Source organism: Onychostruthus taczanowskii, unplaced genomic scaffold (genome assembly GCF_017590055.1).
Source record: "Onychostruthus taczanowskii isolate IOZ18803 unplaced genomic scaffold, ASM1759005v1 scaffold7, whole genome shotgun sequence".
Taxonomy (NCBI): domain Eukaryota; kingdom Metazoa; phylum Chordata; class Aves; order Passeriformes; family Passeridae; genus Onychostruthus; species Onychostruthus taczanowskii.
The window spans coordinates 8,011,587-8,035,067 of NW_024504786.1; the positions used below are offsets into that span (position 1 = coordinate 8,011,587).

General features: G+C 39.4%; 1 protein-coding gene and 1 long non-coding RNA gene across 2 annotated transcripts; one reads left to right on the forward strand and one right to left on the reverse strand.

Annotated features, from left to right (window-relative positions):
• Window positions 1–3,477: 3,477 nt before the first annotated feature.
• LOC121345063 lies at window positions 3,478–22,236 on the reverse strand. The gene is made up of 3 exons (XR_005953921.1): window positions 22,110–22,236; window positions 15,649–15,775; window positions 3,478–3,662 (listed from the first exon to the last, which is right to left on the reverse strand). It is a non-coding gene; the product is annotated as an uncharacterized LOC121345063 (long non-coding RNA).
• LOC121345062 (riboflavin-binding protein) lies at window positions 6,448–16,587 on the forward strand. Its single transcript, XM_041421602.1, has 6 exons — window positions 6,448–6,481; window positions 7,341–7,498; window positions 8,222–8,321; window positions 9,441–9,569; window positions 13,042–13,153; window positions 16,220–16,587. Exons 2-6 carry the CDS (start codon window positions 7,360–7,362, stop codon window positions 16,463–16,465), a joined length of 726 nt encoding a protein of 241 aa, XP_041277536.1. The 5' UTR covers window positions 6,448–6,481; window positions 7,341–7,359; the 3' UTR covers window positions 16,466–16,587.
• Window positions 22,237–23,481: the final 1,245 nt, after the last annotated feature.

Consider the following 23,481-nt stretch of genomic DNA (forward strand, 5'->3'; position numbering starts at 1 on the left):
TCACGCACCTTCTGTTAGTGACCCAGTTCTAATGGTATTCACAGACAAGTTCTGGGCTTTACACTGGAATACTAATGTTTGGCAATTGGCAATGTGCAGTCAGGCAGGAGGAAGGCACGGGACTGCGGCATGTGGTGCTGTACCTGCACAGAGTGTCAGTAATGACAAGTAATTAACAGGCTGCATGTCATCACCCTGACTCCTGCCAGTTTCCCCAGCTCTATGCATGTGACAGCATTCTTTCTTCAAGATTCACAAAAAATAAAAAAAAATAAAAAAAAAAAAAAAAAAAAACCACTCCAGCATGAAACAACTAGAGAATACCAGTTATAAGCAAAATAAAAAATACAGGTAACAAAGTCCCACAGAGCCAGCAAGATGTGCTGGGCAAAGCTTTGACTGAGACCAACCCATTGCTCTTTACAGAAGGAAGCATCATTTTGTTCAGCAAAGTTCAAGATCCCTCTCCCAGCCCTGCCAGGCTGGCAATGTGTGCTTCCTGCACAGCACAGGAGTGTAGTCACAGAGTGCAGCTCCCATCAGCACCCCCAAGCTCCAGGGAAATGGTGAGAAGCAAAGGATTTTCCAAAAGAACACAGGAGAATTAGTAAGTCTGGGACCTTGACACAAACTAGGCAACATTTCTCATCATCTGGATCTAGCGAGGTCTGCTGTTTGAGAATCACAGAATATTCTGAGTTGGAAGGGACCCACAAGGACCACCAAGTTCACTCTTAAGTGAATGGCGCACATGGGGATTTAACCCAAAACCTTGGTGCTATCACCACCATGCTCTGACCAGCTGAACTCGTCCCAGGGTCAAGAAGGTCCATTTTAGACATTTGTGTAATTAATAAAAATACTCATAGTTACATAAGGAGTTTTTACAGGAGGGTTGTAAATAGTTATGTTTCAAGGCACAACTAAACATTGACTTAGGAGGATTAGGAAGAACTTTCTTACTAGCAGGTTTTTTCCATTAAAGTATACTATACCATATATTATTCCAGTGCATCTTCACTGGAAACTACTACTATTAGTCTGTTCTAGGGACAGACTAATGAAGTAAACCAGCAGACATATGAATGGCAATTACTAGATCTAGATATAGCAAAATTCTAGTCATAACTGGATATGATTTGCTTTCCAATAGTTATTTTCCTTCTTCGTATACCATGAAGGACACGTATCAGTGTTTGCAGTGATGCAGTATGTCAAAGTGACAGCTTTGCACTGTTCTAAACTTGTTCTAGGTGTATCTGATAAGGAGGTAGAAGAAAAAAATATGAAAATATGAAAATATGAAAATATGTGGTAGAAGTTCAAAATTAACACTGTTCTAAACTTGTTCTAGGTGTGTCTGATAAGGAGGTAGAAGATAAAAATATGAAAATATGAAAATATGTGGTAGAAGTTCAAAATTATGGTTGTGAAGTATCAGGAGAGCCTAGTGCAATAGCTAAGTTAACAGCACTTCTTAGCTACAAGAACTCATCAAACACATTAGAGCATTAAACAGAGGAAGAGGCCAGTGAATGTGCTGTTCTCTTTCAGTTTGGGCTTGACTGTACAGCAGTTGCTACAGTAGGGCTGCTACCCCTGTGTGTGAACAGAGGACAAAATACATCCACACAAAAATATCTATATTTGTGTGTATTTCTGAAAGGTCCAAAAAGAGAAGCACATTAGGAAGGGGGAGAGATAGGACATCAGGAGTACATTCAGATCCTAACTGTTGCCACCCTCTCTTTGGCACCCAAACAAACATGAGATTTAAGAAGGGCCAAGGGGAGGATTACACATGGTTCTATGTTACTTACAAAACCACCTCCCAAACAGATGACAAATACAAAACAGCAGCCCTGGAAATCCAACAGGTATGCTGGGAAGGCTGGCACTGGGATACTTTGAGAGACTTAAGGTGTCTGTGTTGAAAGAGAACAGTCAAAGAGTGCCTTAGATAACTGAGGAAGGATTTGGAAGCAAAAACAAGTCTTGGTTTATACAACAGAGAGCAGAGCCATTTGAGGGGTGCAGAGAGAGATGACAATGTAAACAAAAGTACTGGGCAAAAACCCACCTGTTTCATGAGTGTTGTGGTCAATTTTCTAACCACAGAATCATCACAGGACAATGAGTCAAGCTAACTAGGACTAATATGGCATGTATGGGAGTCATTCATCACAGACAGTGTGTCCTTAACATTCATCCCTGCAGTGATGCCAGCAGGAAAAGCTCAGCAGTGACTCATCTGGTGGTTTCCAGTCACTGCCTTCTAATATGTTGACCAGTATGATCTCACTGTTACCTTGTGCTTGCATTATTTGTTTTCTCTATAGACCTGTCAGCTCTTCATTTTTATTACAAGATGTTCAACATAACAATTAAAAAAAAAAACAAAACAGCACAGAATGTCAACACAGTAGGGCACAGAGGCTGGCAATTCTGACTGAAAATACGGCCAGTCCTACCCTCACGTGTCTCTCTCAGTGTGACACCAACCTTTTCAGCAACAAAACTCTTCTTCAGCTGTGCTCTGAACTGAAACTCATTCACACAGAAACACTGGAGGCAAGGGGAGCACTAGATTTCTTTTTGCTGTATCACTTTCCCCATCTGGTTGGGTGCACAATCCCATGTGAGTTGTGCCAGGACAGTGGAGGGAAAGGGGCAGTCCAGGATCAAGACACAGAGGGGACTGTGGGACGTGGCCACCCAGAATCCAGTAATGGCACCAAGTACTTTAAAACACTACATCATAACTTTGGGCAGGGACATCTAGCCATTATCTCTATTCAAATAATGATTACCCATATACAAGTGTAAATTTTTTTTAAAATGTACTGCTATTCCCCTAAGAGGAAATTCATCACTCATAAGTGATTTCTACATAAGTGATGTAGAAAATTCAGTTAAATATTAATGGTCTAAATTCAAAACATGATTGCAGCTGGTTATTTCTGGAGTATAGGTCAAATTGGACACAGATTTTCTTTGTCACTTGTGAAAGTCCCCTTCACACCAGTCAGGAGCTATCCAAACCCTTCTTTGTAGAAAAACTAACAGTAGTTGTTAGTGGTTCAAGGAACCCCACAGTAACAGACTAGCAGAATGTGAAAGGCAAATGAAAGACTAGGGCAAAGGAAGAGCATTCTGTTATGCTTTCAAGAGGTGCTTTCAACTCAGTAATAAGCTGAAATAAGTAGGTTTTTGTCCCCTTTAATTTTGAAAAGCCTAACGTGGGGCTTAAAATGACATTTTTACAATTCTAATTTTGTTGGTTTGGGTTGTGATTCCTTTTTAAACCTACCATTCATTAAAATATCTGCTTTTTTACCCACCACTGACTCACACTCTTCATTATATAAAATTACTGGTGCTTTTGTCATTCCTGTGCCCTGTTGGAGAACTAGCTCAGCAACATTTGTGTACTCAAATAAAACAAATAAGCCTTACTTTGTTCTGTGATGTATTCCTTACACCAAGAAAAAAATAGGAGAAATGCTATCAGTGAACTGAAACAAATCACACCTCAGATTCAGTAGCATTAAGATTTGACCTCAGCTGTTTTTCTCCAGAGTCACAAGTGCCAGACTGAGTCCATCTGGAGTGTCTCCCCTGGCATTCAGCTTGACTTGTCACATGATACATGCAACCAGGACCTGTGAAGACAAACTCTCAGTTGTAAAGTCTGACGTAATGGAAGTCCAGGTTATGTACTTCACTGATCATCAAATAACATGTTCTTATTGCAACTTTAAAGGAAGTTTTCCATTTAAAGGAGCATCACTAAATTAGATAACAACCTGTACTCCTAATTACATTTTTTGTTACAGTTAACAAGAAAAACACTTCCAACCTCTGAGCATGCAGACTCACGCTGAGACATGAGGAACAAACAGATTAATTTCATTAGCAGACATTGCCATGTCTAATAAAGCTGTAACAGGCCAAATGCTCTAATTTACACTCTTGAAACTCAGTCTCCCTCCAGTCACATTGTTGTTACACTTTCAGGGTGCCAAGAAGGGAAATGGATCTGGCAATTGTCACTGGTTGGAAGCACAAACAATTTTTCCCTTAACCACATCGGCTTTGCAGAGTTACCAAGAATATAAAAGTATGAAAGCTTGCTGCAGTCATTAAAGAGATCTGACTCACAAAGCAGGAATCACTCAGTTGAGTTACGAGATGTCAGTTCACATAGTTACTAAACTGATTGCCAGAAGCTGGGAAATTACAAACTATATTTTTTAAACATTTTTTCCCTAATTTTCTGCCAATGGCTTGTGCCAGAAGGAAATTGCTCAGGTAGATGACTCTTGAGACCTAGTGTAACAGTGTTTGTGGGTTTGGAATAGATGCATGGGTTTGCTAACACCATTGGCCACTATCAATTAGATCATCAGATGATAATAGTTTATTGTTGTGGTGCCTGAATTGTTGTCTGTGGTAATACCTCAAAATCATCCATGCTTTCACTCTAGCTTCTGAAGAGATGAATAGAAGTTACAGAGTACTGATAATAAAGTTAAAATGAAATGACAGTAGGAGTTTTTAAAGTACAAGAATATCACTGAGTGCTTCAAATAAGTTAAATTTTAACAAATGAGGATAAATGACCCCTTCAAGTATGGAAAGAGGTAAGAAAATTCCTTTTAACAAATTTCCCAGTATAAGATATCAGATAAAGCAATTGGCAGAAAATACTTTTAGAATAGAAGAATCAAGATTCACTTCTCAGGAGATGATGTATAGCCAACATCACTAAAAACTCCTTAGCCTGAGCCTGCTTACATGTACTGCTAACCAAAGCCAAGTCTGGGAAATCACAAACATATGACAATTTTCCTTCCTGCTGCTAGAAACTCTGCCTAATCTCCCAGCAAGCGGTCCCATTTGGCTCATACTCAAAGCCTGAAAACGATCCCAGTTTCCTATAGCTTAATACAATTTGTATGCCAATTCAGTGAGCAGAGGCATTACAAGAACCTCCTGGCATGCTGACACCTCACCAGTGTCCATGTACTTCTCACAAACCAAGGAGGAAGGAGCAGAGCATGGACTGTTTCTGTGCTTTTCACCAGGCTGGCCAGCCTGTCCACTCCTCACAGGATTGAAGGTCAATGTTCATATTATACCTTGGTCTTTATTTTTTATGACTACACAGATCTGAGTGCCGAGCAGCACACACCAATCCTTTATTTTGCAAAGCAGCAAGGAGCCCCATGAATTTCAGCCAACACTAGATCAAGCCACATGAGGTGAAAGCATGGATAATAAGCCATTAGATTTACTTAATTTTCTCCTATAGTTACTTTATGCCTTTTTAAACTTGTCTTAATTAAATTCATTCTCTAAACTTGCCTTAATTAAATTCATTCTGGAACATGAAAATTGCTCAGTTTCCACTGATCTGGAAAAGGCTCTTTTTAGGCCAGCAAGACTTTCACCTTGAGGCATTTACTAGAGCTAGAATAGGAATCAGTGCTTACAGCTTGTAGAGATTGTTTTATTATCATGCATGTGCCTTTGCACACTGAGAATCATACCACACTTCTACTGTGCCACGGTTTGTATTTTCAAAAAAATGAAAGGTTAGTAGATAATGGCCTCAGAGTGACTGACAAATCAGTGTTCTATTTAAAACACAAAACCAACAGACGCTGCTTTCTTTATGCATATAAATAATTGCAAGGTGCTGAGGGGTGCTGCTTTTTACAGTACAGCAAGACAACCTGTGAAAATGAGTGCAACAATTTATCATCACCACCAATGGTTTACGTTTAGATGCAAATGCTCTTTGCAGAAAGCAGGTTTCCCAATGAAATCCCATCAAGAGCCACTATCAGTGGTACAATCAACCATTTCTTGTAGTGCTTGTGAGACTGGTTGTAAGGTACATATGAGACAGGTATAGAGCAACCAGGGTGAACAGCAGCAGGTTTTGAAGGGATCCTACAAAGAGAGGACAAAGAACTGGGAATCAGGAGGCATGGACCATCTTCCAGGGAATGTAGTAAAATTACTGTGTAACAAGGCAAGCCATCAGTCAGAATTAAGTCAGTCAGGCTGAAATAAGAAGCATTTAATATCTTGAATTTGCTGAAGCCTGAATTTGTGGTGAGAGCTCCATGAAACTGTTGTAGAAATTAATTTAATAATTAGTAATACAAGGAATCATGGAAAAATCAGGCAGGAGGATTTAATGGCATTTGAAATACAGGAGAGCTATTGTTTTTCTAATTCTAACCCATGTTTGTACTTTCCTCTTTATCAAAGGGCATTATGTGCTGGTCATTGCATCTGCTTTTGAGATAAATTTGTGTTAGCATTCCAAAGGGTCAAGGAACTCTTCCAGGGCAAACAAATTCTGTAACACTGATGCCAGATGGTGTGTATATAAAGTGGAAAATGGGAAAAGCAAATTACTGCCTTCCTGTTCCAGGGGAAAGTATCACCCAGAAGGAAAGCAAAAGAGGTGAGAAATTACTGAGAAATCAAAGAGATAATTTTCTTCTTCTGTATAAATTTTTCTTTATACCTGAAAAGTATAGGTACATAAAAGAACAGCAGTGCTTATTCAGACAAAATTATTCCAAAAAGTTAACAGGTATATTTAACTAAAGAATGAAAGATTAAATTAATAATATGTACAAAGAATAATGCATTGATTTATGTAACAAGCTGTAGATTTATCTTTATAGGTGACTAATGTATAGCCTGTGTTTAGAGAAATTTTGGTCATAAAGACAAAACATTTTTGTCTTGCATTTTTGACCAGACTCTACAAAAGAGGCAGAAAATAATGCATCAGATTATTAAATATAAATTAGCATAGCTTCAACAAAGGTGAGTATTCAATATAATTTATCCAGCTCAGGTGGTAAACAGTACTATCTCACTTGCAGCTGTACTTAATGCATAATTTCCAAGTGTGCAAAAAAACACTTCAGGTTTTAGAACTAATCAATATTTTCTTCAAATCTAGTGAAACATACCAATGTCTCTTGGAAAGTTTAAAAAATAATTCAGCTCAGTGGAAGAAATTTTAAATAATTTTCTTAAATACTGACAATTATAACATGTTTTCATCTGTAGTCTGAATTATTGATGACTTTTATCACTTGCCACCAAACCTTAGAAATATGTAACAGAAGGGTAAGCGTTCAGTTATAAACAAATAGGAAGGGAGAATATGTCTTAGTATTTCTGTGTGCATCTTTGCTGAACACATTTTAATTGATTATACATGTAGTCTTTTAAATGCAGTCCTTCCTATTAATGTTATGGGTTTTCCTAGAAATAAAGGATGTAAACAAAGACTTCTCTCCATACAGGAAAAAGAGCTGAAGAAGAATGCTGAGGTTTGCTGTCACCCTCCTTGCTGTCATAACATCATCTACCTGCCAAAAATATGGATGTCTGGAGGGGGACACCCAAAAACTGAAGCCAGGTCCTGAGAAAAATATGCAAGAGTGCACTCTCTACTCTAAATGTAAGAGTGGTTTAATTTTTTCCAAATATGGTCAAGAAGTAGAGAATTGTACATACTTATTGTTTTGGCAGTTCCCCTAATTTCTCAAAAATATATAAGATGCAGTATACATTGTATTTGAAAAGCCTCCTTCACTGGCATTTTGCTGCATGCAAACCAAGAGTAAGATTCTGGGTCTTAACAAAGTCAGCTGTAAAACTCTCATGGACTTCATTTATTTTCTTTTCAAAACTCTGATGCAGTTTGCCTTTCTTGTAGTTCCATCTGCTTAAAAATGTTTACAGCATAGATTATTTTGGTTTATTGTAATTAAGTATAAGAATCAATTGTAGCAGGCACCAAGTGGGAAAATTTGACATCAAAATTCGATAGTAAGCAAAGTACTGTGCTTATTAAAATTCTTCAACTCTTTTTTTTTTGATGTTTTGTAGTTTTCAAAGTTAGTATCCCTTGGGATGTAGCGTCTGGCAGAACATTGGTAAAATTCTTGGGACTCTCTGGGCACAACTTGACAAAGCACTGTTTATGCCAGTCTGCCTCACCTGGCATTTACACTGCCACTTTCACATCCAAAATTGTTAGAGCTTGAGTACATCTTCTAGTTACTACTAAGAGACTTCATCATATTATGGTTCAAACCAGATTCATCTTACATTTTGTGTCCTCCAAGTACAGTGTTAAAAAGGAACACTTATTGCAAGATCTTTGTTTTATTCCCAACAGCTTCCTGTTGCTATGCAGACTTCACAGAGCAATTGGCTCGTTCCCCGGTAATTAAAGTAAGCGACAGCTACTGGAACAGATGTGGGCAGCTCAGTAAATCGTAAGTCAGCTTTGATGTTTTCTGTGTCCTGCTCCCACTGATCTGAGCTGGAGCAGCCACCAGCTGCTGATGGACATTAGGTTACCCTAGAGATTATGTCACCCAGCCTAGCTCACACCACCCTTTCTCTATACCTGAGCAACCTCTGACTCTTATTCTCCTCTCTCACAAACCCACAAATCCCTAAATCTACACAATTTCTGCCATTTTTTCAACACAGGGCTATGTTTTTTCAAATTTGCTTTCAGTATAGAACCAGATCTAGCAATGCAATCCAGTCAGGTGGTAACACCAGTAGGTGACAACCACCCTGCACCTCTGTAACTCTCCAACCATCACCCACCAGTGAGAGTGATCCGTAATGAACAGAGACCAGGCTTCTTCCTTTGTTTAGAAAGCACATCAACTAGATTACTAAATCTCACCAAAAAAAGCACAGGAGTCCAGAAATGAAATGGCTGAAAATTTAGAATAAGAATTCTTGTGGTCCTGTGGGTTTTGTAACCATGAAAAATGTCTCCTTAATTAAGATTTTTAGTACCCCGTTAGATGTTAAAGCTGTGAAACATGGCAAGTTATAGAAATAAAAGGATGAAAGTACAAAACAATTAAGCAAAAACAGATGTGAAAAAGTAACAGCTCTTGCCTGCCCCTCCCAGGAGAGCAGCACAGTATGCGATTTTAAGTAAATTCAGCTGGGCTGTGGGAAAAATCTAAAGAATAGTGAAACCATGAGGCTACAGCACAGACAAAGTTTTGTACTATAGTTTTAAACTACATTTTATTATTGCCTGGAATCGCTGTTGCCAGGAAAACTCAAGGCCTCAAAAGTTTACGGAAAGCTTACACAAATAGGGCTGAAATATGCATGGAAACATTTGTGCTGTAGCTGGCAGTGGTAATTGCACGGTCAGAGCCTGTGCTCTGTGTTCCTCTGGCATACACAATGCCAGAGGAATGAGTTTCAAACTTAGGCATTAACAGGGCCAAAGGATGCTTTTCTGTGTTTTTCTCCTAATCCATAGTAATGCATCCACATCAAAGCAGGCCTAGAAAACTGAGGCTGTAGCCTCGATGCTCAGAAACAAGCTTATTTGTGGCTTTTCTCATCCACCACAGCTGTGAAGATTTCACAAAGAAAATCGAGTGCTTTTACCGGTGTTCTCCACATGCTGCTCGCTGGATCCATCCCAATGACACTGCTGCTATTCAGGCTGTTCCATTGTGTCAAAGCTTTTGTGATGACTGGTAGGTTCAGCTTTTTAATCAAAGTATTTTTATTTAGTTTTAATATGCCATTGATTCAGTGGTGTTGCACCACCTTTTCTCTTGTTCTGCTTCTGAATTTCTTGTTTGCCATCTCTGCTTTTCCTTCCGCTAAGCTACTGCCCCCAAAATAATAATGACACAGGCTGTGATTGCAGGATGGAGACACTAAGATGAGTTTAGTGACTCAGGGACAGCACTGCCCTGCTCTGGGGGAGGATGCCATGTAGTGGCATTGTGACAGAGGAGCTCCTGCCACACTGACAGGCACTGACAGAAGCAGGGACCTGCCCACCCTTCAAAAAGTCCATGTTTGTGAAGTATCATTTATGCAATTAGCATTTCCATTCGTTCCAAGCGCAAAATCATGTATGCAGTACAGAATTTTGGTAGGCTTTGTCTTCAAATATGTCTCCATTGCTTTGTGCCAGTGGAGGAAACAAGAAGCATAGCTTGGATTCGTAATGGAAGTGAGTGAGAAAGGCTGATGCATTTCTTAGCTTTCCTAGAGGTTTCTCTAGGAATGAATTTTATTTCTGTGTCAGGAAACTACATGTGCCTCAGGAACAGATTTGTCAAACAGTCTTCCTTGCTAAGTTTTTTCTAATCTTCTAAACTGAATTCAGATTATTGACCTCCTTGAAGATAAAGACTGAGACCTTGAATTTTCCTCAGTGCTCTGAATCTTTAAGCTCAGAACCAATTACCAAATATTGCATTTGGGTATTAAAGCGCTGGAGTTGCCAGTGAGTTCTAGAAGAGATCCAATGGGCAAAGTGATAGAATATCATTACCTAAAACAAATGTGTCCCAAAACAAGTAGCATAAAAAAGTCTTTACTAAATTGTTATATCTAGTGAAAGTGTAAAGATAAAATAAAATGTGTGCTGTAAGTTTAGTTTGCATCTATTAACTAGTTTAAGCCAGCTTTAGTGTATAAGAGATTTATACCAAAGTGTAGATCATTGTAGGTCAATTGTAGATCATGTAGGTCAATATTACATTGCAAAATCCTCAGTGTTCCCTGGGCACTTCCAGAGCCTGCAGGTAAACTGTACTTTTAACTTTTGTTGCTGGAAAGTACAGTGGGTGATTGAGAGCTGCTGCCCAGGAAAACTGACCCTATTCCAGTATAGAGTCTCGTGGCAGAGAGAGGATCTGCTCTAAACAAGTCCTGAGCAATGATCTATTGCTCCTGTTGGCGTCACAGACGCCTGGCCTGAATCAAAAATGTACTGATGGCCCATTACCCTGCATGCTGGTCTGTGTGCCTGCCTAATGCCAGTGTCAAACCCATTCCCTCACCCTGCTTAAGGCCTCAGGCTAGAAAAGAGCCTGGACAGAATTCCCACTCTTTCTGGTGATTTAAAGTAACATTTTTTCATGTTCTATTCAGTGGAGGCCCTTTAGCATGCCGTAGCACTGCTGGTGATGTGACCTACTTTCTCTACATACTGTGAGTGTGCCTGCTGCATACTGTATGTCTTTGTGGCCAGAAATGTGCAGAGTATTCTCAATGAGCAGTGACTTAATTTAAAAGAAATCCATCTGAGTAGCTTGGGACCTTCCTTTTCTTCCTATTGTTTTAGGATTCCTTGCTCTCACTAGTCCTTAAACTATTGCTTTTGAAAGAGCTCAATGTACAAGTAATTTTCTCATTCACCTGTGAAAGAACCCTGTGCCCTATAAAAGAGAAAGAGCTAATTAGAAAAAATACAGTGGAAAAGGCTTTAAAATAAAAATATCCTGCTTATTATACATAGGGAACTAATATGTTCAGGGAGGATCTTTTAAGTATTTATGTTTCCCATATTTAGTTAATGTTCGAATAAACAACTTATGGGTTTCTGGACTGCAGAAATTAGAATTTTCACAAATCATGACTTTTCATAAACTTGACTTCATAATTACTTCCATTGGGATAAAGAAAAACTCCTACCAATGGAATTATGCCCTGTCACCTGCTTATAGAATAAACCACAGTCAGGTAATAATCGTGATTAGGAAACATGTCCTCTTGACAAGTCAATAAATAATGGTGAATAAAATAGGAACACTTTAATTAATATATGTTATTCATATTCCTGAGGAAACCAGATGGATACCATGAATATTAATTTCTCAAATTTTAGCCTCTTTCCAGCAGAGCCCCTACCTCTGACAGCAGATTCAGGGATGAACCCGTTGAGAGTGCATGTCTCCTGACCCTGAGCTGTTTACTTCAGGCCCTGGTTACCTTTCATCTGTTATTGCTCTTTCTCCCACCAAATAGCCCAGAAAACCAGAGTGAAGATACTGCAGATATGCATCTTCTGACCTTTCTGCATCTGCAAATCTACTGCAATGTCCAGTTCTCACGACCACATGACAACCCACATATTTCATTTAAAAATGTAAGGTTGCAGCCCTCGTGATATCAAAACAGTTTTTGAAACATGACCCTGAAGACTAAAAGTGACAAACAGAAAATCTATCCAAAGGCACTAATTACGAATACCATGCTAAACATTAACTTTCTGAAAGCTGTGCCTCATTGTTTTGGCACTCTCAGTTACTGGTATGGATAGTCCTACAAGCCAATGAGATTAAATTTAAGTAGATGTTAACTGATTTGCAGAAAGTAGTCCTTAAGAAAGGGAAGAGCCAAAAAGTACAGCATAAAAGAGAAGTGGAAGGGAGGAAATTATGTAGAATAAGGGAAAGGGAGGATAATGGTAAGTCATGAGACCTCTCATCACATCAACCAGCCAGAACTCTATTCATTCCAGGTCATTTATAGGTTTTTTTCTACATTACCACTTACAAATTAAAAATAATTTGAAATTTAAGATTTTAGACCTATACTCTAGAGAATTCTTATCTTTTCTTCTCTTTTTAACTTCTTTGAAAATGTAATTTTGAGGCTAACATCCTATTATTTTACACTATTTTGGGTTTTGTGGAATTTCCTTATTTTAGTGCACATTCCTCATAACAACTCCCCTGCCTGGCAAACATCATTCTTCTTGTCCCATGTTGATTCATAAATACAAACTTTCCCCACATCTCCTTCAAGTGACAGTTCACCCTTAGCACACCTTTGCTCTGTTATGATACTGAACAGCAGCATTCATGAAACTCACTCTATCCCTCCCAGCATTACCTCCACTCAGAAACATCAGATAACCAAGCAGAAAACACCCACAACATGAACCCTTTGTTAAGTCTGTCAGTATAAAAGGTAGCAAGTGAACTGTTTAGTTTTCATGGGAATTTAGGTTTTCCTGGGCAGCTCAGAGTTTATGCACATGTCAAGCTAAGATAATGTGCACATTGCTTGAAGATCTGTTGCTAAGCTGCACTGTAATCACACCACATTACTAACAGAGCCCCTGGACATCTCTTTGAGTTGAATCAGAGTCCAATGAAAAATGTGAGAGAAGTAACTTTATCTTCCACACTAATCTCCATGAAGGTATGAAGCCTGCAAAGATGATTCCATATGTGTTCGTAACTGGCTGACAGACTGGGAGTGGGATGAAAGTGGAGAAAACCACTGTAAGGATAAATGCATTCCATACCATGAGGTAAGAAAACCTGATCAGCTGAAGCAGAAACTATGGCATTAGGAGTTCTGGGGGTTTTTTCCCTGAATATACGGGAGTAAAATGCCATCAGTGAATTATTTTTACTTAAGCAGTTTCAAGCCATTCCTACATCAGACTTTTTAAGTACACAAATTTTCAAGCGTTCATTTTCAAGCATTTATTATTACATTTATGTACAGCACTCACTGTAGGCAGATATAAATTTAATTAATCACTATTCATTCTACTTGTGAAACAAAAGTCCAAGAAACACAGATATTTTAACCCAGTGGGATTTAGAAAGTGAGATAAATGAACTTTGTTCACACAGAGACACTAAGATGCTTTTCATAAGGTTCCCCACACAATATGGGGCTCTACACACCTCTGTCTTTTTTAATTGGAATATGAATTCCCAAACTACTGAGGAATTTTTAAGGTTTTCTTGCCTATTGGGTATCTTTGCCCTTTTCTCTATTTCATCTTGTCCTTCTCCATCCCATCTTTCTGAGAATGTTTAATGGTTGGGATAATAATTTTATGAGCAAAAGTGTATAAAATGAGAACTGACAAGACTTACAGGAGCAAGGTTGCCTGGAACCTGGTCTACAGACTTTTCCAGAGTCGGGTAGGATTTTTCTAGTGACTCAAGTAAGTTTAGCAGTTCAAAAGTGTATTGGAATGTTTTTAACAGTTGAACTTCACCGAGTCCATGAAAAATTGCCCAAATTGAAGAAGTAAACAAAATTTAGGTGAAGTGCTTAGGGACTGGTAGTAAGGCTTGCAGATTCATTATTTTGAATTCAATTCAAGTGCATGTACTTCCAGAAGTCAGTTCAACAACTGATATAAGTGGAAAACACAGTCCAGTTCGTGCTGGATTGCTGTCTGCCTTGCAAAAGTGACACTAATCAGCAAACTCAGGAAGGTGGCCAAAAACAAATGGGCTGTGGAAACTTACAGCTTAGTTTCCCAGATGTGCTAAATCATCAGTAGTTCCAGATGAAGTGAAAAACAAAATTATAATCTCCATAAATAATCTCAAGTCTCTGTTCAAGCTGTCCCTGTTTCAGAGACAGGAGTTTTTAACCTTGAGTTCCCTTGCACTTATTTCTTAAAGAAAATATACCATCTACTGGGAAAAACATGCAGCAAATTCCAAGGTCTTATCACTTGAAGCCAGGCACAGCTATTCCTTAACTAAATGGAGCCACACCCTCAACTACCTATGTTTTTCACCACAAATAGGCTTGCATGGTAAGTAATCATAAAGATGAAAATTCAGCAGAGAAATTTAACAAACAGACATTTCCCATATGAAGATTACATGATATACAAACACTAGACTGCCTTGGTTTGGACTCAACTCATGGAAGGGTTCTCTCATGTCAGAACACTGTAGACAGTTCCTTTTTTCACACAGAGGAGCAATCAGCAGCCCTATATGTGATGTATGCAAGTGGTTCTAAGGCCCATTTGGGACAGCTGCTGAATAAAGAAAAAATGCTGAATATTCAGGAGGCACAACTGACCATGGCCAGTTTTAGCCTTGTCATTATTCTCCCAGCTGGGTGCTCCCCAAGCAGTGTTAATGCACAGGCTAGGACATTTTCCTAGAAGATCGAGTCAGTATCCTTTGCAGTAATTTAGGAACATATTGGGGAAACAGGCTATGTGCTCCTTGTGTTTGCTGCAGCATTCTGATTATCCTGTGATCTTTAAGCAGAATTAGGAGGAAGGTAAAAATAAAATTATCAATTTAGCAAGTAGAAAAGTACAAACACTTCACAGAACCTGTAGGACACAAGTATAGGTGTATAGAGGTCTCTTGCATAAAGACCTAAACGAACCCATGTGACAGGCTTTAATATTTTCTGGAATGATTAGCTAAAAGCAGGCAGAAATTCAGAACTGCACAGGAGCTGGAAGAAAATATCTAATGCTACTTAAAATCACAGGAATAGTAGGAAAGAAAGAGCTAAGATCTGCCTGCCCCAAGAACACAAGGAAAGAATTAGATAGGAGCTTTCCTTTTCTGACCCTGCTCCCATCCAATCTCCATACTCCTCCTCCAGCACCTGCAGCATCCATGGTGCAAACCCTGGCTAGAGATTGTACTGGCTGAAAAGCTGTTTTACAGACTACACAGTCTTTGGGGCTATTTGAAATGGATTTTGTATTATTCATAAAGGATAGGTTTTTAAGGCAAAAGACAACATAATTTTTTGCACAGGGGACACAGGGAATAACTTGCTAATATTCTTCAGACAAACTCAAGCTGGGAACATTGTCACAATGTGAGCTCAACAAACAAACAGTATCTTTGTTGTGAGGTTGACAGGTCCTATGACACAGGACTTACAAAATGCAATAGCAGCAAGAATAGAACAGCTTCACTTGATAAGGGTACATGAAGCTGCAATTTGCAGTTTCTTGAGCCAGAAAGGCCATTGCCCCACTGGAAAAAGCACCTTGGAAGCTTGACAAAAACTTACTTTCTTCAAGCAGTTGCTAAATTATGTCTCTTCTCTTTGCCTGTGAGGTCCTGCCCGGCCATGAAGAACATTGCAGCAGGCACAATGAGATCCCTCGGAGCTGTGACTCCACTGGGCTGTCTCTGGCCTGTAAATAAAAAGATTCCTGTATTCAAAGCACTATCTGGCACTTTCAGCACTACTCAGATTTCAAGGCATGTCAGAGTGTCCTGACATGCTACAAGTTGTAAAGGCTCTCACACACAGCTTTAACTGTCAGCCCCAGAGAGCTGCTGGGCTGTCAGCCCCAGGGTGGAAACAAAGGGCAGCTGTTGATCCCTGCATTTTGTGTAACCACTTGCTCTCAAAACAGGCAAATTGCTTTTGCCAGTTGTGGGACTGGGTAACATTTTCAGACATCTCAGAAGAGATGAAGCATAGCACACAGCAAGACAGTAAATTACTCCAGACAATGTTTTTATATCCTGGTACCAATTTTTAAAAAGTGACAAATGTTTATCAATATGATACAAACTGATGTTAATTCAATTCTATTTAAATGTAATTGAGGCATTTCTTATTTGACACACAGATGTATGCAAATGGAACTGACATGTGCCAGAGTATGTGGGGGAAGTCATTTAAGGTGAGCGAATCCTCCTGCCTCTGCTTGCAAATGAACAAGAAGGACTCGATTGCAATCAAGTATCTCCTCTCCAAAAACTCAGAGGAAAGCTCCAGCAGCAGCAGCAGCAGCAGCAGTGAGGAGCGTGCCTGCCAAAATAAACTCCTGAAGTTCAAGAAACTAAAGCAAAAGGAAGGTGGACAGACAAGATAAATACTAGTGAATATATGTCAGCACAAGAGAAATCGTGGTGGAGGCTGGGCTTGGGGCATCATGCCAGCCTGCTTTATCCCTTCCTTTCCAGAGCATAATAAATCAATGGCTGGTTCTATTAATCTTTCTCTGACGTTTTTGCATCTGCATCACAAAGCTCCAGACAGGCTAGCACAGGTGTAATCTTGTGACTTGAACTGAACAGCTACAAGCCTGAAGGAAACATCTAGGGGTTGACTTTCAAAGAGAAGAGGCACAGGCAGCCCCTGCTGACTTAAGGTGGAACAGTGAGAACCAGAGACCTCTGGAAGGTCATGCCTGCCAGTAATGCACCAAATCTTCAACCCAAACTCTTCATTAGCACAGGCACACAGCACTCCTGTCACAAGTTACTCTGTGCCTGGGTCTGCTCAGATAAAGAAGAAATCTTCAGGCAGAAATAGGTCAGGGAGCCTGGCTACTGACCAGTGAAAATGTATTTATTTTGAATCTTAAAAACAGGGCTTTATAGTGTGCTACATAAATCCCTAGATCCAAATATTGTCAGTACACAGCATGCACAGTCTGTTGCACAGGGCTTTTACCTTAAGCAAAAGCAGTAGAAATGTCTCCTACAATAGTGAAATTATTCCCACTGAATTATTGCAAACATAATGATCTCTGAGAAACCAAAGTATCAGGGACAGCTCCAGTCAGGTCTCTCCCATCAGTAATTCTGTTTCCCAGCATCACTCTTATAGTCAAACTAAAAATCTTCACCAGTCCCAGAGGGATTTTTCAGGTAAAAATTAAGGAAATCCTGCTTTCAGTTATGCATCCATACTCCCTCTGACATCACTGCAGAGTGGACAGGTCTTTGCCATTCTCTACCTTTTGCAATGCCATCACCACAGAAGTCATGAGAAGGGTTGAATTTGGGGGTCACATTATCAAATTGTGAAAATCAGCATCATCTTGGTGCTTCCAACGGATCTGGTTGCCTTACAGTATTTAAGGATCTGTTCCACAGTTGAAACAATGACTTGGCATATCCTCTTAACTGGGAGAATCTTAAAAATCTAACACACTTTCTTCACTGAGCTGTTTATTTATTGGAATGGTTTCACACAGCTGCAAAAGTAATGCTAAACCCATTAGGTCATGCTCTGCTTCCAACCAGCTTCTCAGTACTCTTAACAATGGACTAATTCCTACCAGCACTGAATTGTTTTCAGGATGATACTTTGCCACATCTGCATTTTGTGCTAACTCAATTTGTCAGTTCTACTGTTAGGAAAGAAAGAACAAGAATTTAGTCTTCTGTAAATCTCTGACAGTCCTTTTCTCCACCTATTTCACTAACTCTGTTCTTTCCTGTCTTTTATTGCACCTGAATCAGAGCAGAAATTTTCCTGCATTTTATTTTGCTATGCTCAAAATTCAAGAATTAATTATCCCCTCTCACTGCCTTAACACCAACCTTTTCTGTATCACCATGGACAGACATTTTCTTCATACTTTTTGTTAAGTATAGCACAATTGTTTCTGCCTGTTTCTCTGCTCTTTTTCTTCCCATTCCACTTTTTTCTCTTTGCTCTGACTAAATTACTTTTGAAACCACTCTCAACAAACTCCTCCATGCTTAGTTTCAGGATGACCCATAAGACTGGTTATTGCATGCTTTTGAAGAACATTGGGTTCTACAGCAAGATAAAGGACCAAGAAAGATCATTTTGCTCCTATTCATAACTTTCCCACTGACTCATGATGCACCCTAAGCAAACCATTTAACTCTTTGTAACTCAAATAATTTTGCAGAGCTACCATATTTCTTCTAGGTCATCTCTCTTCTAGGACAAAAATTCAAGAACTTCTCAGTTGTCCCTATGGGACAGTTTTCCACTCTAGAGCTCCTTGGTCCCAGAGGTGTGAACAGTGATCTTTTAGTTCTCAGCTCCTTACTTTGCACTCATGTTGTGTTACAAAAACTTCACATGAATATGCCAATCTCCTTAAGTCACTGTTGCTCTGTCTAGTTGCTTTATACACACAGTACTTTACACCCTAAACAACCTTTGTGATACTCAGAAATGCTATCAGTGGATATTTTACATTTACAGAAAGGCTAGGATAACTCAGATTAAGCAAAATGAAAAATAACACAAATGGCTAAAAAACAAATCACAGCAATACACCCTGAAGGTAACCAGGGAAAAGAAAGATCCAAGTTCGTGGTGGCTGCAGACATCCCCAGCTAATGCTGCCTGATTAGGTAGGTGCCTCTATGCATCACAGCCTAAAAGTACATGTCCTGCCTCTGGAGCCACACTGGCCCAGACCACTGAAATGCCTCTGTATTTAGTGACACCAGACTTTACTAAGGTCTTTATTAAAATGTCACAATGGTAGTCAAATGCTTTGGGAAATAGGTTGGGAAATAATTCCTACACCAATCTGAGGAAACAGATTTAAAACTCTTATCAATGAATTGAACTGGACTTATCAACAAGACAGTGTTGATAAAAATTAAAATTATTGCCAATTATTGACTTATTTACAACCTGCCTAAGAATCAACTTTCGTACTGTGCTATTTGGGCCTGGTGTCACGTTAACCAGCTAAGCTGGGTCATCCTGATTGCTCTGTTTATTTTATGTTCTTTCCTTAAACATTGGCAGGATACTGTGAATCTTCTGAAATTTCACTGACAAGCCAGGATTTCTTACAAATGAGACCCCTCATGACAGATCTGTTAGAGTTTTTTAGTATATACTGTTTTAAAATTATGAATATGACTTATGATCATGATGAACCTCATCCTTAATTACTTGCAGACTGAAAAGAATTCCATCATACTTTTGTCATACAAATGCTTCATCCAGCATATATTTCAATAGTCAGTATTATCAACAAAACTTTCCCACTGTTCCTTGTGTCATTGCAAGGCTTTCTTCCTCAGGCCACATCTTCCTGTAGTACCTTTAGATTCCTCATTCTATTTTTATAGTTCATAAATCTCCACAGATATTGATTGCCATAGAGTCTTTCTTTTTAAAAAATAATAAACATCAGTAATTATGACATTTTCAACTTCTTTTGCATTTTTCATGTACAGGTTTCACTCAAAACATTTTATAAATATTCATTAATCTTCAAAATATACTTGAGAGGAAAATAAGTAGTGAGAAGCAAACTTTCAGTGGGAGAGTGTCAAAAAGAGACTTATCTGATCACTGCTAGTATTGCAGAACTAGGACTAGCACAGACAAGTTATGTTGCAGAGTCTTTTTTCACATTGCAAATGGAGCTGCAGTTTGTAAGATAAACCTCAGAAAAAGTTATTATGTTAAATTATCATGCAAAAGTTATTATGCAAAAATTATAGAATCACAGAATTGTTCAGGTTTGAAAGGACCTTTAAGATCATTGAGTCTGATGCTCCAGGTTTTTATGAAATAAAATAGTGCAAAAAGCCTGAGCATCCAAAACCCGAAACAAATTATTAAACCATACACTTCCTTGGACCTTGAAGGATAATGAAATTATACAAAAAATAATCATTGCACTGTATAAGACAAATAATGTCAAAGAGGCTAATTTGCCTTGCTGAGAGACAACCAGCCAAAGATAAAGATATAGATGAGATTTGGCTTTTTAAGATTTTAGTAATATTTGATAGAATATTCTGATAAGCAACTGGAGAAAATCAAAGTGCAAATGAAATCACCATAATACTTGCTTAAAAATACATTAAAAGATTACTATGGGTATGTTGTTGTTAAACTCAGATTTTCTGTAGTAATCCCTAAGGATCTGTTCTGATCCAGTCGATCCTTATGTTTTCCTAAACCATGAAGCAGAGCTTTTGCAAGCACTTTGAAGGACAAGATTAGAATAAAAATGATCTTTCTAGCCAAAGAACTAGATCAAGCCCCCAAAGCTGAAATTCTACAAAGGGAGATGAAAAATGCTTGTGCTGAGGAAAGGTAAACCATTGGAAAAAAATTATCCAGGAAAATACATGGCAAAGCAACAGCAGAGCAGCCAAGGAGCTGGGATGCATAGCAGCAACCTAAGCCATTTACAGCTGAAATGTTACACTGTGGAAGAAGGTTTAATCTTTTAAGGCTTCAGTGTATGCAGAGCTCTGGAAGTCCTGACTCACCAAGCAAGCAGATGCAGGACCTACAGGCATCCCACTAACAGTTACTCAGAGTTGGTGACGTATGTCACATTCCACTGAGGCCTGCTTCTGGAATGACCCCACTGCATCACACAGCCTGTGGAATGTGGTGGGTATCAGGCAGAGTTTAACTCTATCCATCTTCCCAATGAAATCAGCTCACGAGCTCTGTCAACACCAGTGCAATATCTTCTAGGAGAACAAACAAGCTCTTAGTATATATCTAATGACTGTATAATTCAAAAGGAATTAAATTAGTAAATTTGTGCACATTTTCTGGTTATTTTCCTTCCTTTTTTCTGTTCCAAAGGTTTGCATAACTTGGAGTTATTTTAAAAAATGCCACATGCTTCGGACAGCTCATGTCTATTGTATGTTTGCTCTATTTTATTATCCAAGGAAACACTGAGATTTAGACAAGAGTTAAGTAAAGAGTCCAAAAACCATTAGGGTTTGGATTACAATTTGAAACATTGCCAAACTTTACTAACGGCAAGAGTGAATTCCCCCATGCCTGAAGATTGATAATTCTCAAGCACAACTCATTTTTCCTTTTGGCAAAAAAAAAAAAACCTGCACCTTTGATACAGTCACCTAAGAGAGCAGATCTAATTCAGTGTGAAGCTGCAGGTCAGCTCCAGACTACAGTGAAAAAAGACCCAAGCTATGGAATCAATCATCTGCTTCAAATAAGTGTGAGGACACAGTTAGGACCAGACCTCAACAATCTGGCAGCTTTCAACATCTCCAAGATAAAGTTGTGGTGATTCCCTACTACTGAGATTTATCTTCACAGAGAAATGAGGGAGGAAAGTCTCTCTCCTAAAAGCATATTTCTCCTGCCTCTGTTTTGACACCAACTGCTTTCCAAGTTCCAGTATTCTTTTGGCCTCCTTCCTTGGAAATGCAGTGAGGTCTCTGTGGAGCTCGCCTTGGTTGCCCTCTCAGACAGCTGTGACTAATTCAATGTTCAAGCTCTTGAGTTAATTCTCTCATTAGATCACTTTCCTCCTTCATGGAATAATTATTCCCACAGGAGAAATGAGGAAGACTAAAACAATATTGTGCTAGTATCCGACACACTGCATCCAGGATGTTTATTTTAAATCAAATTGCATGGAATTGATCCAGATCTATGGCTTAAACACAAGAATCTTCTAAGTGGTGGGGAACTGTAGCCATGCATGTTACACAACATTCCCCAATTCCCATTTCACTGGAATTCCTCCCAACTTCCTGCTAGGTAAGTGTACCTAGAACGCAAACCTCTCCACTCAAGTAGGTCAGGTGACACAATCCTTTCATTGCTGGGACATACTTTAGGACTGAAAAGGGGTTTTTTCCTTGTTTTATTATTTTTTTTTATCACACACCAATCCCTTTTCCACCCAATGCTATTGTGAAGGTGAAGCCTGGAGCACACAGTAGTGAAATATTGCCAGTGCTCCTGAAATCACAAGCCAATATCTGTGCATTACTCACTGTGAATGTCGCGTTCCCTCTGAAGCCTCCTGTGGCTCAGATGTGTTACCCAATTTTGCTGCCTGGCTCCCCAGGGCACGGCTGGTCACTGGAGAGGGCAACACCTCCCTCAGCTGGATGCCAGCACAGCCTGTGCTGCTGCCTTTGGTGGGATCTGAATACTTGGGAGAGTTTCTCAATCCCCAAGAGTGCTAAACCTCTCTGGACTGACAAACCTGATACCAGGCTGTTACCTTAATGCCACCTTTACCTCAAGCCACATTACAGTGAAAATAGGAAATAGTTACGAATTTCAAAACAGAGAAAAAAATTGACAAAGGCTTCTAAAGATGGGAGAGGGGAGAGGAGGGGCAGAGAGGGGCGGGGCAAGGCGACCTGAACAGTTTCCCAAGCCATTAACAGTTGAGCTGAAAAATGGAGCCATCACCACCTTGCTGGTAGTGTGAAAACTTAAACGTTTTCACACAAGCCCTGTATTGTGGGACTGCCTGTGCAGAAAGACTGTCTCTGGGGACTCCTCTTGCTCTCTGTATTTGGGTCAATTTCAGGTCAGACCTCTACCCCACACACATACACACATATTCATCAAGATCCATTAACCCTCAGGAATTAAGGTAATAGCTCTTGGGCCTGGCCCAACCCTGTCCAGAGTGTTCTCATGCCTGGCTTGAGTCTGGAAAATGTGTTATCTGCCAGTGAAGCACAACCCACTGAGGCAGGAAACATTCAGACCTTGAAGGGAAGCTTCTTTATCCACTGAAGCTTAAGTATCACGTGAAAGCATAAGCTGACAACAGGTTTGTGCAGGTATCTAATTAGAATATAGTGTCTGTAGCTCATTAGAGGCTTTTGGCTGAGGAGACAAACACAATAAGCAGTTGTGATGATCACCATTGGGGTGATAATGGGGTAAACCAATGCTGTCTTTGAGAAATAACTTACAAGTAGCCAGGGAGCCTCTTCTCTCCTCCAGGCTGAAGAGTGTGAAGTCTGGCAGCCTGCCTTGCCTTACCCCTTCAAGGGATGCACAACAGCATCCACCAACTGTGCATCCACAGACTGCTGATCTGCATCATTGCTTTGGGCACGCAATGGCATCCAGAGTAAATGGGACACGTGGGAAAAACCTCGACCTTAACAGAGACAAGGTGTTTTGGAAGTGTAAGAGATGTAGCTTAGATGCTTTTACTATAGATGCTTGTACGCCTCATGAGCACTTGGTAGCTCTGCACTTTTGCAATTTTTGCTTTCCCGGGAGAAGTTTGAATTCAAATCCTTGTGAAATTTAGGGAAGTGGAGCAAAAATGGTTGTATTCTACGAAGATTTTGTGACCTTCACACCAAAACACAAAGTAAGCTCCTTTCCATTTTG